The sequence below is a fragment of the Seriola lalandi genome, unplaced genomic scaffold (genome assembly GCF_002814215.2).
Source record: "Seriola lalandi dorsalis isolate HSWRI2012SDOR001 ecotype SW California unplaced genomic scaffold, Sedor1 jcf7180002054476, whole genome shotgun sequence".
NCBI lineage: Eukaryota > Metazoa > Chordata > Actinopteri > Carangiformes > Carangidae > Seriola > Seriola lalandi.
In genome coordinates this window covers 1,918,839-1,934,799 of record NW_019525029.1, presented here as the reverse complement: position 1 = coordinate 1,934,799, position 15,961 = coordinate 1,918,839, and the positions used below count along the sequence as shown (strand labels likewise).

The following is a 15,961-nucleotide window of genomic DNA, read 5'->3' as shown; positions in this document are numbered from 1 at the left end:
CAACAACCCCAGCCAACATGCATCTATCTCCAACTCTGTCATTTTAAAACAAATTCTGTATTCGGATTTCCATCACAAACTTCAAACTTGAAATCATACAGGTCTCCAGAGATGCAGTAAGAGTGTGGTTGGTGTAGCAGCACAGCTTTACTGAATATTACTCTACGATATGTCTACATTTCCAGCAGGTACAAACAGACCTGGGTGTGGTGGTGCCGCATTCAAAGTTTCATCAGTGCATTTTATTCCTAAACTAACAAAGAACATGTTGTTTGACCTTAATAAAATGAATGAATGAATGAATTCCAGACAAGGAGGATGTATTTACATAAAAACAAATCATGGCTTTTTTTATTGTTTAAATATAAGATAATGTTGGTTTCATTAATAAGTAATGAAAATAAAGATAATATTATACTGTATATTTAGATTTGTGGATGTGGTAGTTTGCCTATATAATGACTGAAATAGTAAGATACTTTTCTTTTTGCTTATTTTTGTCAGGATCATCGAAACCAGAAAGCACATTTTCTCATTTATGAATCCGATAATATATTTCCTTTAACTTTTTGCATGAAGACAATGCCAAAATGGCTGTAACAGAATAACTACACAGATGTAATTTTAAACCTGTGAAGAAAAATGTTTGGTAGAACAAAAAAATTCTTCCTGTGTTTCACTAAACTAAAAATATATATTTCAAGAAAGAAAAGTTGAAACTTCCCTTGATCTGTCCCTCCCTCCACCGGTAGGCGGCGATGTCGTCACATGTAACGTCTCTTCTTCGCTGTGTCACAGATAACGTGACGTCGTGATACCGCGACGTGAACCGTACGACAGCGGCCTGTGTTTTCACTTGAGCGCTGTAATTTTTTCTCTCTGGTGGAGGATTTGTATCTGCAGTCCGTCACCATCATGAAACTAGTCAGGTATGTGGACGTGAAAACACTTTGTTTGTCGAGTGCTGTGATGATATATGATGAAAACAAAGCGACGCCGCCGGATGGATTAAGATATTTACGGAGAGACGGTGATGAGGCGGGAAGCGAAATGAATGGAGGCTGGTCGGCGATACAATGACCGAGCTCCAGGCTTCGTAACAACTCGACCTACATGCATTATATACAAATATGCATTCACACACACACACGTGGGGTTCTTATTCATTTTTGAGCAGTGGATTTATCTGTAAAGCCGTTCAGGTATTAGAGCCGAAGTGATTGCTAACTAGCTCGAACTAACGTATCCACACCGACGTTAAATTACTCGTAGGCCCCGTCTCTCTTTAGCTACTCCAAACCTAATTTAAAGTTTAGTTCATTTAAAACCTTACCGAGAAATGCTTTTTTTTTGTTTGTTTATAAAACTAATCGTAGCAAGAAAGTTGTTTGTGCATGTAAAGCGGAGGCCGCGCTACACAAGTGCTTTTGTTTTGGTGCTATAAGCTCCACAGCTAATAGCTAACCCAGGCTAACTACAAGTTACACCATGCTTTATACGGTTGAGTTCAGATATCGCTGTGTTCACACTGTAATTTTGTTCAATGGTACCTTTTAAGGTTTTTGATGAAGCTCAGCCATGAGACGGTTACCATCGAACTGAAGAATGGCACCCAGGTCCATGGCACCATCACAGGTAAGAGCCCATTGGAGCTACAAATCCTTTGCCCTTCAGTGTTGTAATGTTCAGTTGTTGAAACTGTCTTAGAGAGGTGTTGATTCAAATTAATGATCTTATTGGAGCCCATTTGCAGTGCTGTTGTTGTAAAAGTGTGCATTTGCCAGATCATTTTTCTGTGCATTCTCACTAGAGGTTTCAGGTTATGTTTGGTAAAGACCTCTGTCCACACTAAAGCACCAGAACAATAAAACTGCATCAGGGCCAACTTTAGGGAAGGAGTGAGACAGACACAGTCCAGTTACTCTGCCATGTCTCTGCTGGTTAAAACTGGTCATTCCCTTCCTGTGATCATTGCTACTATTTTGTAACCAGGTGACTTGTGTGCTGCTACATCATCATCACTATTTTATAATTGTGAAGTTGTTTTACTGTATTTATTTTTATAATTTTATTTAAAATGAATGACCATAGGAAGGGTCCTTTTGTCTTTTGGGATTACTGCCACACGGCCCCCGTTCAGGGTGATGTCACTGCTTTCCAGAAGTTCAGTTTTACCTGCTCACACTAAAACGCAAGGCTGGAGAGTTTTTGAAAGCAGTGGCTTAGTGTGAACACAATAAGTGTTTACAAATTTAGCTAGCTTAGTTGGACATCACGCAGTTTGTTCCCTTGTGAAGTAGATTGGGTGGGTCATCTGTGTTTGTTTTCATGTTTTTCATCCCTCTGTTATTTCCCCTTTAGGTGTTGATGTAAGCATGAACACTCACCTGAAGGCGGTGAAAATGACCCTGAAAAACAGGGAGCCCACTCAGCTGGAGTCACTTAGTATCCGTGGCAACAATATTCGCTACTTCATCCTACCGGACAGCCTCCCACTGGACACCTTGCTGGTTGATATCGAACCAAAGATCAAGTCCAAGAAGAGGGAAGCCGGTGAGTGTGGAAGAATTGACAGGCTGATAAAACTGATGATCATATATGTCTTTTTGTGTTGTGGAGACTATTGTGCCAGCAAACAATGCATAATCCTTTTTTCTCAATTTTTTGGTGAGATGTTTCTGAGAGTTGTTTCACTAAGATTATGCTGTACAAGTTCAATAGTGTCATGCGGTGCAATCAGTTTGAAACAAAAACGAAATTGAAATGTGACCTCCAGTCACATGTAGCATTCACTTTTTATATCAAGGAACCTTTAGGTGGCCTGAGACTTCAGCAATAAGCTGTAGAGGGAAAGTAAGTGAAATTGAGGAAAATGTAAACTTATCTTACTTGAGTTTCACCTTGCTATCATGGAAATATCTTCAATTAAAACCCTTTTGTTTAAGCAAGTTTATAGGTTGTTAATGCATTAACAACCCCTACATTTAGTGAGGTTTATTTAGTAGGTGTGTTTATTTTAGCACATGTATGTTCTAGGAGGGGGCTAGTCTGATCTGACTGCAGGTTATATACACTTTGGTTGTCAGTGTGAAGGTGGTACAAACCCTGAACAAGAATTAGAACTTTTATATCAACTGTACAGGAAAAATCCTCTTCTTCTATTTTCTTTTAAAATCAGCACAAATGTTGATATTTTGAATGCTAGATTTGTGCAAATTGTTTTCTCACTTTCATTGCCAATACGAGTTTGCATATACCGAAAAGTGACTAACATTAATGCCATCAGTTCTGTGAAGCAGTGGTGTTGCAAAGTTGAAGCTAATGATACTAATTGCGTAAAGTAATTAAACAAGATTAAAGATTTAGGACAAGTTGTGCAGATCTGTCTCTAGCATCTTTCTGCACAGTTGTTAGAAGGTATTGGGAATGTTTTTTATTTTGTTGTTGTGGTTTAAATGTTGAATGGCCCACACCTCTAAAGTTTGTTGCTCAATGTGCTGGTAAATGTTTGTGATAAACGTGCTGACTGTGTGTCTCTTTGCAGTGGCTGGCCGGGGACGAGGCAGAGGACGAGGGCGTGGCAGAGGACGGGGACGAGGTCGGGGCGGTCCAAGGAGATGATCACCTGACCGTACAGTTTTTCTCACCACCCAGCTGTTTGTACAGGATTCTTTTTTTTCTCAGAGGAAATGGTTTTGTGAATTTCAGTGTTTTCTTTATTTTTGTTTTTTTCTTATTTTGTACATTAAAATGCTCCTTTTGAAGAGGATAAACTTGACTGTGTGTGTTATTGCAGCAATGTTGACTGGGTTTTTGTTTTCCAGTTAATACGCTTTTCCTGCATTATGTTTTCATTACATGGTTTAATCAAGTGTCAGCATAGAAATGTTTTCCCAAGCTCCCATGAGAAATGCAATTAGAAATGTCCTGTTGTTTGCCAAAGGGATGATCACAAATTTGTGCAAAGTCATAGCTGTGCAATGAAATGTTAAAACATAACAAGGTAACTGCTAACAGTGGTCAAAATGGATAGAATCCTAGAACTTGATATGTGCATATGTATTATAATTAATAGGAATTAATCGTAGAACCTTAATAGTAAAGGACATGTACTCACTGATGCTTGTATTTTAAACATGTTATAACATCGTAAAATATCTAAACTGCGTATTCCTCTGCTCTAAATGCAGCTAGTCAAATGTACCCACAGTTGGCTTGAGAAACTTGTGACCAAGATTAGTTTTTGTGAACACTCAGATTGAACGTTCATGTGGATAGAACCAGTCAATTAAATTGGCCTGCCTCTAGGGTAGATAGGGGCATTTCGGTTTTTCATTGACTTGAGTTAGAAGGGGTGGTCCCTCACCAGACTTCCAGAAGAGGCTGCTAAAGAGCAGCCTTTTAACCCTAAGTAAATAATAAAAAAAAAAATAATAATACAACATAAACATTAAACACAGAGTCATAACCTCTTTATTGCTTCATACTGTGTATACGGATGTTAGGGTCCGTTATTGTGGGCAGGTAATGGAACAGTGCTGATGAATGTCCGGTCTTTTTTGCTTTCAAACGAAGAGGGCTGGCTGTAAGAGACCATTCACTCACTGTTTTAACCGGTTGACGAGTCTCTGGTCCGGTAGCGACGAGACGAAGACGCAACCTCAGGACAAAGGCTTCGGTCTACCGACGCCCCTGTAAATAGCTGGTGTTAGCTTAGCTCTTATGTCTCGTTCTGTCGACAGGAACCAGCGTGGCCATCTCAAAAATGTCTGGTGTTGCCAGTGGCCGCTTCATGTATTTCGCTTTTGGGAGCAACTTGTTGAAAGAAAGACTGCAACTGACTAACCCCTCTGCATCATTTTGCACCACTGGTCGACTGAAGGTAACGAGTAGAGCAGTTTTATTGTGTAGCTTCCCCTTTTAATCGATATGGCGTTCATGTCGTGTGGAAATTAGCACATACCCAAGGGGTGACGAACGACTTTTGTGTAACGTTATCTTCTACTCTGAAACCTCCAATTTGTGCAATGCCTGACACGGAATCTGACACCAATAGTTATTTATTAACTATTCATTAATTGTATTAAGTAGCCTACGCTCGCTTGTCCGACGGTATACGCGTGTAAATTAAGATCACAACCGACGACAGATTAAACCGACGGGACCTGAACGCAGCATTGCCTACCACGCAGTCATTAGCTTAACGGCTGGAAATGTACCATAAATGTCACCGAGGGAATATTAAACGTAGTTCACCAACGTTTTGCTGGTGAACTACGTTACCAACGTTTTGTTGGTGAACTATAGCCCAGTTACTTCCCAGCTAATTGTCGTTACATAATGGCCACAGATTATATCAGTTGGTTGACAGGTGCCCATTTAACTCGGGAGAACTCAAATAACCCCGGTTACAATTTAACTGCTGTTCTGAATCAGTGCGCAACGGCGGGTAACCATAGAAACAACACATATTCTTAACGCTTCGTGTTGTCGGTTAATGACCTGATGATTCACTTCACTGTGTCCCAGTATGTAAATCATCATTAGTATTAATTTTAGATATTGGTCCACTCCAATGACGAGGGTGTTGCTTACCGGCTGCAACAACAGGGTCTATGATCCGACCTTGTGACGACCAATAGCTAACAGGCCCGCTGGAGACTGCTGCAAACACAAACATAGCACCCCTCTTTACATCAGTGGAATAAAAGCGTGTGTGTGTGTGTGTGTTGTACACAGGACTATGAGTTGAACTTTGGCCTGTGGGAGCAACATGTGGAAAACGCTTGGCATGGTGGGGTGGCCACCATTGAGTTCTGTCCAGGCGCAGAAGTGTGGGGGGTAATCTGGACTTTGAGCAACGTGAACCTCACAAGCCTTGACAAGTGAGACACACACATCAAAACACAGCTGTAATTCAGTTCGGCAGTTAATATTGGTCATTCTAACTGACGCTGCATGTTTCTTCTGCATGTGTCCTCAGCCAGGAAGGGGTGAACCTGGGAATGTACTCACCCCTGGAGGTTCCAGTGGACACTGACAAAGGACTGATTCTCTGCAGGACTTATCAGATGAACAATTTCCACGCGTGTGCGCCCTCTCCTCAGTACAAACAAGTGTGTGCACACAAAACACTGGTCCAGAGACAACTCACTGTACTTAAAAGCCATACTATGCAATAAATGACCAATCCGGTATTTTTGTGACTTAATCTAGATATTCATCATCGTGTCTCTGCGTTTTGAATTAGGTGGTGTGTCTGGGTGCAGAGCAGAACGGCCTCCCAGTGGAGTACCTGAAGAGACTGGAGGTCATTCAAACCAACAACTACAGTGGGCCCTCAATCCTTGATCAAATCCGATCATCTATGAAATAGAGTTCAATAAAAGTTTATCCTTGAAGTTTGAAACACCAGTTGACCAAAAACAGCCTCACCTCATGGTCCACTTAGTAGCTGTTCTGAGAACCTTGTGGTCTTAATGTCCACTTCACAGTTTGTGGGGCTTTCAACTGAATTTCTTTGTCTTCATTATGACCTTCATCCTGTCATATGAAATAGTCAAGTATTTAATAGTGGAATAATTAAATGATAATAATGCAATATTAATGATGAAGACTGTAAGTCTCAGTTAACATAGGGTGGAAAAAGCTAGTAAGTGGACCTTAAGATTTTCTTTGTCAAATTATTGTTTCCTAGGTAAAGTACAACCAGTATGTGGCAGGAAATTAATAATGCATGCTCTTAGCAATGAGACATTTGGCCAGCTCCAACACTGTTTTATGTTTTAGACCAGTTAATTTGAGAAGTATCTTGACAAACGTATTTAATTTTAGAGCCATCACAATGGAAGACCAAAATGTATGTGGTGGGTAAAGTGTTTAACTCCAGTATTTCTCAGGGGAATATTAAACAGATGAAAAACCATTGTTAGCCTTCCATTGCCTTTATTATGACGTTAACTGTTCTGTTCCTGCTGATAAAGGAATTACGCGTAGACTCAAGTGTTGAATGATTTTCAAGGTCAGTTACACATTAAAGAAACATACCTTGGAGTGCTTTAACACAGCTTGATTAAAAATTATATTTAGTTTATTAAGAGTTGAAAATAAAAATGAATGAATCATTTACGTAAAAGGAAACCACTTTATTATTAACAACACAGTGGTTTTAGACAGAATTTTTACCTCTCCCAACATTTTTGATCCTCTAGGAATTATAGAAAATGTAAGTATAGTACAAAAAACAGCAGTCAGGAGAACAGAAGATGTATGGTGACAGAATCAACACCCAATAACACATTTTATGTTTTGCTGAATCTCTAGGTTTATAGGTCTAATTTCCACAAGTCTATGCAAATATGTAGACTTCACGATGGCACAAATTAAAATTTTATCTGACAACAAAACAAAGGCTCATGCAAGCAACATGGTTGGAGCTTTATAATAACCAAGTGCTCATGAATTCTGGGATTCCAGCAACTTCATAGCTCAAACATTTATACATTCTTAAGAATTTGGCTTCAAAACTGCAAGATGAACATCCACCTAAACGATTTTTGGTAGCTGGTGAGCAGGAGACATTTCCCCTTTAACTGTTTCAATACAGAGAAAAACAAAACAAAAAACGAGTGAGAAAACAAAATAATGAAGCCGTGCACTTGACAGAAATAGGTCCAAATATGTAAAAAAAAAAAAAAAAATCCATTTGTGAAGGAAAGCATAATGTAATAACTCAACTCCATATTGAGGTGCGCACCAAAGTCTTGATATTTGCAAATGAAAAAAACAATTTTGTACAAAAGGGCTTAAATAAAGGGTGCAAAAGAGGAGCTACTGGGCACAAACGAGTGCTTATGTTGAAGTCAGTAGCCACGGGAGAATGAGAGATTGTAACCAGCTAAATGCTGTTGCAGCTCAACAGTCTACACCATAATCTTAATTATTATGTATTATATATTATATATATTAGGGAGCATCACAAGATGGCTCTGCATTCATGTGGAAATTAGGACAAGAGCCACTAACAACATACTGAAGTCAAATGAAGCACTATTAATGAAGGCTACATTAAGAAATTGCCCTCAGGTACAGGTGTATGTTGGTAATACACTGTATCCAGTACATGATAAACTTCTCCAGTGACTGTTAACACAAAAGGCCATCATTAAAGTTTCAGGGTTTTGTTCTGTTTTTAATCATGGACACCTGCATTTTAATTATTTGCTGTTTTCAGATGATTACATTTTCAAATATTTCTGAACTCATTCCATCTGATCCACTTCCTCTGTAACTTTGTCATTTCCACTGTGATCCATAGGTTCTGGTCCATCCTCACTGTTTCCCATCTGCTCTGTTGTATCGGCGGGCGGCTGCTCTGTGGGATCGGCAGGCTGCTGTTCTGGGACGGCAAGGTTGTGCTTAAGTTTGCTCAGTTCAGTCATGTTGAAGCCGAGGAGAATGGCAGTCGTGTTCCTCTTGAGACTCTTCATGCACTTGCTGCGCTTCTTGCTGAAGAGGGCTGCCAGCTCTGCCTTGGTGAGTGACAGCCTCCTGCACAGCTCGTCAGTCTCGGCTTTGGTCGCGTAGGGGTTCAGGTTGAAGTATTTAGATATGAAGTCTCTGCGCTCCTCGTTGCAGCGGCGCTCAACCGGGGTAGGCTCCAAAACCAGCTTCACTGGGGGTTCGCTCTGAATCTCAGGCTCCGGCGGGGGCAACTTCTCCTGCTCTCGCTTCTTGCGTATGGCTGCCCTTTGTTCTCGTTCTCGTTTGTTGGCCTCGATGACCTGCCTCAATGCGGCCTCAAGTCTCTTCTTGGACTGCAGCTCTGCTTCTGTTTCTAGAGGCTCTGCCCTGGGTGGAGCTGGAATCACACGCGCTGGAGCTAAAGTCGGTTTCATAGTCAGCCCTTGTGGCACTTGAAGAAAGTAGAGTCCGGATGGCTGAATGAGCTGCTGAGCCGGTTTTGGAGGCTGCTGTGGTTGTGGTTGATGTTGTGGTTGTGGTGGTGGTGGCTGTGGTGGTGGCTGTGGTGGTGGTGGCTGTGGTGGTGGCAGTGCTGTAGGTTTGGTTGGCGGTGGTTGTTTTGGTGAACAACGGCATCGCTGAATGTGAAGCATCACAGCCTGCTGGGTAACCTTTCCTGTGTACACTCCATTGCAGTATATGCACTTGAATGCCTCTGTCTTGAGGATGGCATGAATGGTAGGTGCTACAAAGTGTTTCTGTTTCAGGTGCTGTAGATGTTTGGATTCATTCTGAAACTTTTCATCACAGAAAGGGCAGTACGCACTGTTGACTTTCACAGGTGCTGGACAGATATCTGGCTGGCTGCTGGGCTGCAACTTAAAGAAGATCAGGTCGAGGGAATTTGTGACCAGAGCAAGATTGACCTCTGTGTCTCCGAGGACCTCTTTTGGTGCAGTGGTGTTGACGTCAAAGTAAGGGAACAGGATTCCGCCAACACCTTTTGAGTAAACCCTGTACTTCTGCCTTAGGAAATCACAGTATGCTTTGCTTGTGGGATTGTGCTGCTTTACATGCTCAGCAAGCTGTTTGATTGAAAAAAACAAAGCAGAGCAGTACAAGCAATTCAGCCCATGCAGCAGGTGTTGGAAGACACTCTTTTCTGACAGAAGAATTTTGCACGTTAGACATTTGACAGTTTTGTCTGGCATTTTCTTTAGGAAGGCTGCTCGTGCAGCCACACTTTCTGACTTGGATGTAGCAGATTTTGTCTGGTGGGCAACCTCTGTATGCATGTCAAAGACATTGGAAGGGAAAAGTTCATTGCAGAGGGGACAGGTAATCCATTTCTTAGTTTGTGGTAAGGAGTTACTTGTTTGCTCAACAGTCTTGAGAGGGGTACTTGTGCTTTGAGAGACAGGCATTGCTACTTGCAGTGGAGCAAAAGTGTATGTGGGCATGCCATTCACCCTGTTGCCAGTTGGGATCAGGTGACTCAGCAGAGACTGTGAAGTCAGCATGGTACCTTGTAGGGTGATTTGGTTTGTTGATGCATTTTGTGTAACCACAGCAGGCTTAGGTACAGCCCCAGTTCCAGCTGTCATATTGGCCTGTAGTCCTGATGGAACAAGGATCTGCTGCGTTTGTGGAGTCTGCTGTAGTGGGGCGGGGGCTAGAGCCACTGGTGCCTTTTTCAAAGACACATTAGACACAGTGGGTAGCTGGACCATAGACGGCCCTTGGGGCAAAGTACTTCGAAGGGCTATCGTGGCACCAGGCTGAAGCAAACCTTTAGCCTCAGCACTAGCTAGCTGCACTAGCGCTGATGCTTGAGGGGGCAGAAAAGCTTGGTTGGTTCCCGGGGCACATATTAGAGTAGTACTGTTTGTAGTTCCTTGTAGCTGCTGTAATGTCACCACAGTTCCAGGAGGTTGGCCATTACTTGGTAAAACCAAGGACTTACTGTTGAACATTTGAGGTTGCTGTGGTTTAGGAGCGATACTTGGGAAGGTCACAAACACGCCATTCCCATTGGGTGTTGGTTTAATGGTGTAGTTTTTGTTTTCATGAATCATGCTCTGCACTTGTGTGCTGACTGAATAGTGCGATGGCTCAACCAGCATGTGATGCAACATTTGGTCTAGATTTCCAGCGTTCACCTTGCACACTTTGCAGCAGTAGATCTTTACAGATGTAGTCCCTTGAAGATGTAATCTGTAACCTATATACTGTTCTGCCAAACTGTCCAGGTGTTTCAGTATAATGTGCTTCTTCATCGCAAAGATAGAAGAGGTTGGAAATCCACATCTTCTACACTGGTACCTCTCGTTTCCGCGATGGGTGGGTAAAGAGGCTTCCCTCTGTGACTGTATATGGGTGCTTGGCAAGGCAAGTTTGGCATGGAAGAACAACATGTGCTTCTTGACAATCTTGGGGTGGCTGACAAAGAGGCATTGAGAGCAGGGCGCCAGCGCACAGAATGACTGAACATATCCATGGCAGCGAGAGACGTGACTCCTGAAGTTGTAGATGTTATGTGAAGAGTATTTGCACAGGTTACAGCACAGAGATCGAGACCGATAAGGCCACTGGATAGAAAGAGGAAAAAGAAAAAAGTCAGTTATTTCAGTCAATCAAATTAACATTTGTACATGGTTTATACAGAGAATATAACATCCCCACCAAACTACTCATCTTAAACAATGAATGACTCTTCTTTTTAATAGGGCATTGGAATCTACAAGAAAGGTATGTGGTTCCTAACAGGTCACTCTTATTTATCAATTACTCAAACTAGCTAATAATATGTTTTTGTTGATATTTTTTGTTCATTATTAAAAGTTCTTAACAGGGGCCGAGTGTCATATTCACCTTTTTCTGTTGTCTTGTACTGTATCCATCTGTGAAATCAACCCATTCAGTATCCTGAAAGGCCTCGTCTTCATCTGGGTTTTTCTCAGACTTTTCATTGAGATCCTGCACAGTAAACAATAAGCAAACAAACAATCCATAAATATAAGTAACAGTACAATGTAAAACATGTTTTGTTCTACATTCAAAAGGTGTCTCTGAGAAGAAAAGATTAGCAGTAAAATATACATGAAGTACTGCATAACTATATGTGCAGTTGCCAGTTTATTAGGTACACCTAGCTAAAACTAAATGCGGTCTAATACAGCTGACGTGCAGTAAATCCTCCCTTCATGAAGGGTATAATGTTCAGTTTTCGGGAGGAGCCAATTCGTATTTATTGCTGGGTGTTGAGTTGCATTGTGTTAAACTGAGAAGTGTTTCTATTATTTTCTCCTCCCATTTACCACATAGCAATGACAGTAGACTGCATTAGTTTTATATGGATGTACCTGGCGTCTGAGTGATTATTTCACAAGTGAAATTGTAAAATGAAAGCAAAAGCTCCTAGCAGCAGCCATCAGATAAGGATGGTGGAGTAAAAAGCAAAGTGCTTCACTGTAAATGTGTATTAAGTCACAAAAATTGATCTTCACCTGTGTGTCAAACCTATGCACTCACAGATGCAATGTAATTGAGAAATAGAGACATTGTGTCAAAACTCAAATCACATTGTGATCTTAATCTGTCCAAACAAAATATGCACCACCATGATCAGCGGACCATTTGTTTGGGTGGGGGGATGGGATAAAATATGCATAAATATCAAATTAGAAAATATCTGACAAATCAAGCTATCATCATTCAATCATCACATTGAAATAATACAATATTTCCATAAAGTAGGTCTGCTCATGAATTTCCAACATTATTCACATTAGCCCAATACCACAGAAAATCTCTGACAGTAGACATGACATCATATCGCTCAACCCCCTCCTAGTTGCCATAACAACCAAAGAAAAAACCCTCTGAAAAGCTTTCTTTTAATGTGACCATCAACATATCAAATTCAATTTTGATTTAATGTGTTTTATAATGGCTGTATTTAAATGACCATACCCCAAATTTAACAAACATTATTCACCATAAACTGAATTATATAATTTTGAAACTGTGAGGTGGGTACTGCTGCGGTTGCTATAGTGTTTACTGCATTAATAGACGACATTACAAATCAACAAAGTCTTGAAAAATGACTGATGTTATCCCCTAAATCATTATCTAGTAACTATCAGTTTACAAAACCTAACTTCCTTTATAGTTAACTGACATAAAAACTAACATGTATTTCCTCAGTTTTACAAGATTAGACTGATGAACTGTAAACCTAAATGTGTCAGGTTAGACTTTTAGTGTAATGATGGGTGGGAGATTAGCATTGGATCCCCAAGCACAGAGTGGAAACATTCGCACAGAAGCACTGATGATAGATATAAACCACCACAAGGGTGTGTATATGCAACAAAATGAGCATAGTGCTTTTGAGCAAAAGACAAAAAACATAGGCAATCATAAACAAATAATAGTGAGAAGAGTCTGGCTTATGAGTACTGTTAATTACACTTACATACTAGCCACATGTCAGACCCAAATCTTAATGATATCTTCACTTATTTTCCATGATAAAACATACCTTCAGCAGGTTCTGGCAGTCTTCCAGGCCAATCTCACTAAGGATGTTTTTCACCGCCTTGCGTGCCTTTCTGATCTTGTCAATATTTCCCACTGGAACCTGATACATTATACCTTGCAAACCTAATAAAAGAAATTAATTGTAATGTTATGCAGCATTAAGACAGACAAAAATAATTTTACTAAATCTTTACGTATTTATAGACACATTCAAATGTATATGACAGTAACTACTATTTCAAAGAGAAAATGGCAAATATTGAAAACAATGGAAAAGACACAAGTAATACAAATTAGCTGTGGTCAGTTTATATGTGCAGTGTATATACCAATAAGCCAGCATGGATTTCAATTAACCTATTATCTAATTCTGTTAAGATATAAACTTATTAAATGCCTAGGGTGTGCCAAGTCATACTAAATGACAAAAAAAACCTTATGAATATACTGTAGTCACCTTGGAGTGGAAAAATAGTAAAGTGCAGCATAAAGATAACATCCCTGGACTTGACGATACTTTCCTTTCAAAAAGAAATCACAGCATGGCTGTAACGTTACATGGATATAATGCCTGTATGCGCATCATGGCAGTGCAGTTCAAAACAACAGTTACTGTGCAACAGCTGATTTCACTTTGAGTATCTCACATGTTAAGCCTCTACATCAACATACATGAACAATTGCAATTCACTGACGAGTGAGACGAAAACTTTATCTTTAGCTTGGTAAAACTGTGTATTTGTATTAAATCACCCACTAACTCTAACCTGTCCCTTCAGACAAGTCACCATACATGCTAACACTGCTGTGTATGTGTGCTGCCCACACTGGGCTCGATCTATAGCCCCTGGTTTCCTGCTCACAGCGACGAGTCGGGTCCCTAAGCCGGCCACGCCACTTCCTCCTACTTGAGGATGCCCTCAGCCTCCCCACAGATATTTACCCTGTCTGATTTTCCAGTTAACGTTAGTTGTTGCGTTGCCGCCTCCGACGTTTTCCACTTCCACCGGCCCGCAACTGTGTGTGTCGACAAGCTGCGTCCGCTGCTGGTGCTGCACACATACACTTATCCGCGAAGCATCCCGTGTCTACATACACCGCTGTAGGAAGAACGCAGCACAATACGAAAGGTGGTGTTTACGAATCACCTCCGCAGATAAATTATTTTTGGTCCGCTTTTGTCCCTTTCTTCCCCTATTGAGGAAAAATATGGCGCTCAAGTTCAGGATCTGACGTAGCTGTCCTTATTTGCATACTGCAAAAACTGACCAATGGGAGACGTCTCACCCTAAAAACTGAATAACTTTTTATTCTCTTACCACGACTGTCAGCCACTGTTCCTGAGTGTCCAGGTGACACATTACATTATTCAGTTTTTGAATTTCATGGAATAACTTACTTGTTAATTGAATTTTGGCTTCTACAACACATAGCTAGGTGTGGGGGCGTGGCCAAAGCGACCCCCACTGGTAGTCACGTGGTACATGACTAAGGCTAACCAATGAGCTGTCGAGAAAATGAGCTAAATGGGTGGTCCTTCTACTGTGACGTCATATCATGCTACTTTTTTTAGCCAATCATGCCGACCCACCATTTTGATAGGAGAGGGAGTGAAATTGATAGGTTAGATGTGTTTGGGCTAGCATAGCATAAAGTGTTAAGACTTTTTAATGTGTTTAAAGATAACGATAATGATAGGGCTAGCTCCCACCACGTGGTAATGTATACCAATTGCTAAACTTAATTTCATATCGTTATGCTCAGTTATAGTTAAAAGTCGATTCAAATCTTTTTGAATCAACAATCTTGTTCGGCCTTCCCACCTAACAACTTCCAAACATGTTTGCTCTCTACAAGTTGAGCAAAGCCCAAGCCACCTGTCAGAATAAAATCCCGCCAGTTGACCTTTACGACACAAGGTCACTTTGTTTGGAGACAAGTCGACAATTCATTAAAGCATCACTGTGACTCCAGTCTAAAGCTTCGTGATGGACTGGTGAATCACAGTTTCTTGCGTTACCGATCAAGTGTACCATTTCTGACTACTGAATAATCTTTTACTTATTACACAGTACCGCAAGCCCAGATGTCTATACATTCCTTTACCAACACCAAATCATGCCATGGCTGGTCACTACTCTGTCCTCACCTGTTATTAGTTTTCCTTCAAATTTAACTTGACTGTTGAAAATGTTAATCTAAACTCTATGTCATCAAGCAGCCGTTGTGCCCTCTGGTCATGCAATGCAAACTAAAGCGATATAATACTCTGGGCAAAAAGAGTAACAACAGGGACAGAGTTAAGTGTAAATGGTGGTCGTACTGCAGCTGATTGCACTGCAGCATTTCTCACCAAGGCATAGCAGCCATGTGCCAATGGTAAGACTGCTGAAGGACAACAGTTAGATTACATCATGTCTTAACCCACTTAGTAGTGAATAAGAGATTTCTCACATTGAGATTCCCTCTTGTCAAACCAATATACAGTTATGCAATTAAACCAATTAACAAGCCACCAATCAGTATCATCAACTCACAGTGCTTTCATTCCTGCTCTGTTATACTGAACAGACTGTGAATCAAGAAAGTTTCCCCTCAATCGTGTAATTGCAAATCTATCATCTCTGTTGTAGCCCTCTAATTGCAAAGTTATTTGTTTGTTTCTATGCTGCTGTTTGAGTGTGTGCTTTATTCCTGGCAGACTAATAAGCTGCTTGTTATTTCTTTATCATCATCGCTGCTACTATCATCACCATCACCATTATACACTCTAAAGCACACTGCAGTGAGTGCCAAACTAAAGGATGTGATTGAGACACTTGATTGGAACAATAATGACTCCTCCTAGAGCAATGATTCCCTCAATTGTTATCCTCTCTCACATACAATATCCAGGAAATGTTTCAGTGGCCGTAATTCATAAACATTTTGAAGCAAATTTCTGTGGTGGAAA

The 15,961-nt window shown here is 40.8% G+C and overlaps 3 protein-coding genes across 3 annotated transcripts; 2 read left to right on the top strand and 1 right to left on the bottom strand.

Moving 5' to 3' along the window:
* The first annotated feature begins 796 nt into the window (after positions 1 to 796).
* Positions 797 to 3,773, top strand: snrpd1 (small nuclear ribonucleoprotein D1 polypeptide). The gene is made up of 4 exons (XM_023412098.2): positions 797 to 929; positions 1,559 to 1,635; positions 2,362 to 2,553; positions 3,545 to 3,773. The coding sequence occupies exons 1-4, from the start codon at positions 916 to 918 to the stop codon at positions 3,619 to 3,621; spliced, it is 360 nt and encodes a 119-aa protein (XP_023267866.1). The 5' UTR covers positions 797 to 915; the 3' UTR covers positions 3,622 to 3,773.
* A 740-nt stretch (positions 3,774 to 4,513) lies between these two features.
* ggcta (gamma-glutamylcyclotransferase a) lies at positions 4,514 to 6,925 on the top strand. Its single transcript, XM_023412292.2, has 4 exons — positions 4,514 to 4,882; positions 5,740 to 5,885; positions 5,984 to 6,116; positions 6,251 to 6,925. Exons 1-4 carry the CDS (start codon positions 4,766 to 4,768, stop codon positions 6,374 to 6,376), a joined length of 522 nt encoding a protein of 173 aa, XP_023268060.1. The 5' UTR covers positions 4,514 to 4,765; the 3' UTR covers positions 6,377 to 6,925.
* Positions 6,926 to 7,130: 205 nt separating this feature from the next.
* Positions 7,131 to 14,228, bottom strand: adnp2b (ADNP homeobox 2b). Its single transcript, XM_023412290.2, has 4 exons — positions 13,952 to 14,228; positions 13,010 to 13,131; positions 11,335 to 11,439; positions 7,131 to 11,051 (listed from the first exon to the last, which is right to left on the bottom strand). The coding sequence occupies exons 2-4, from the start codon at positions 13,115 to 13,117 to the stop codon at positions 8,262 to 8,264; spliced, it is 3,003 nt and encodes a 1,000-aa protein (XP_023268058.1). The 5' UTR covers positions 13,118 to 13,131; positions 13,952 to 14,228; the 3' UTR covers positions 7,131 to 8,261.
* Positions 14,229 to 15,961: the final 1,733 nt, after the last annotated feature.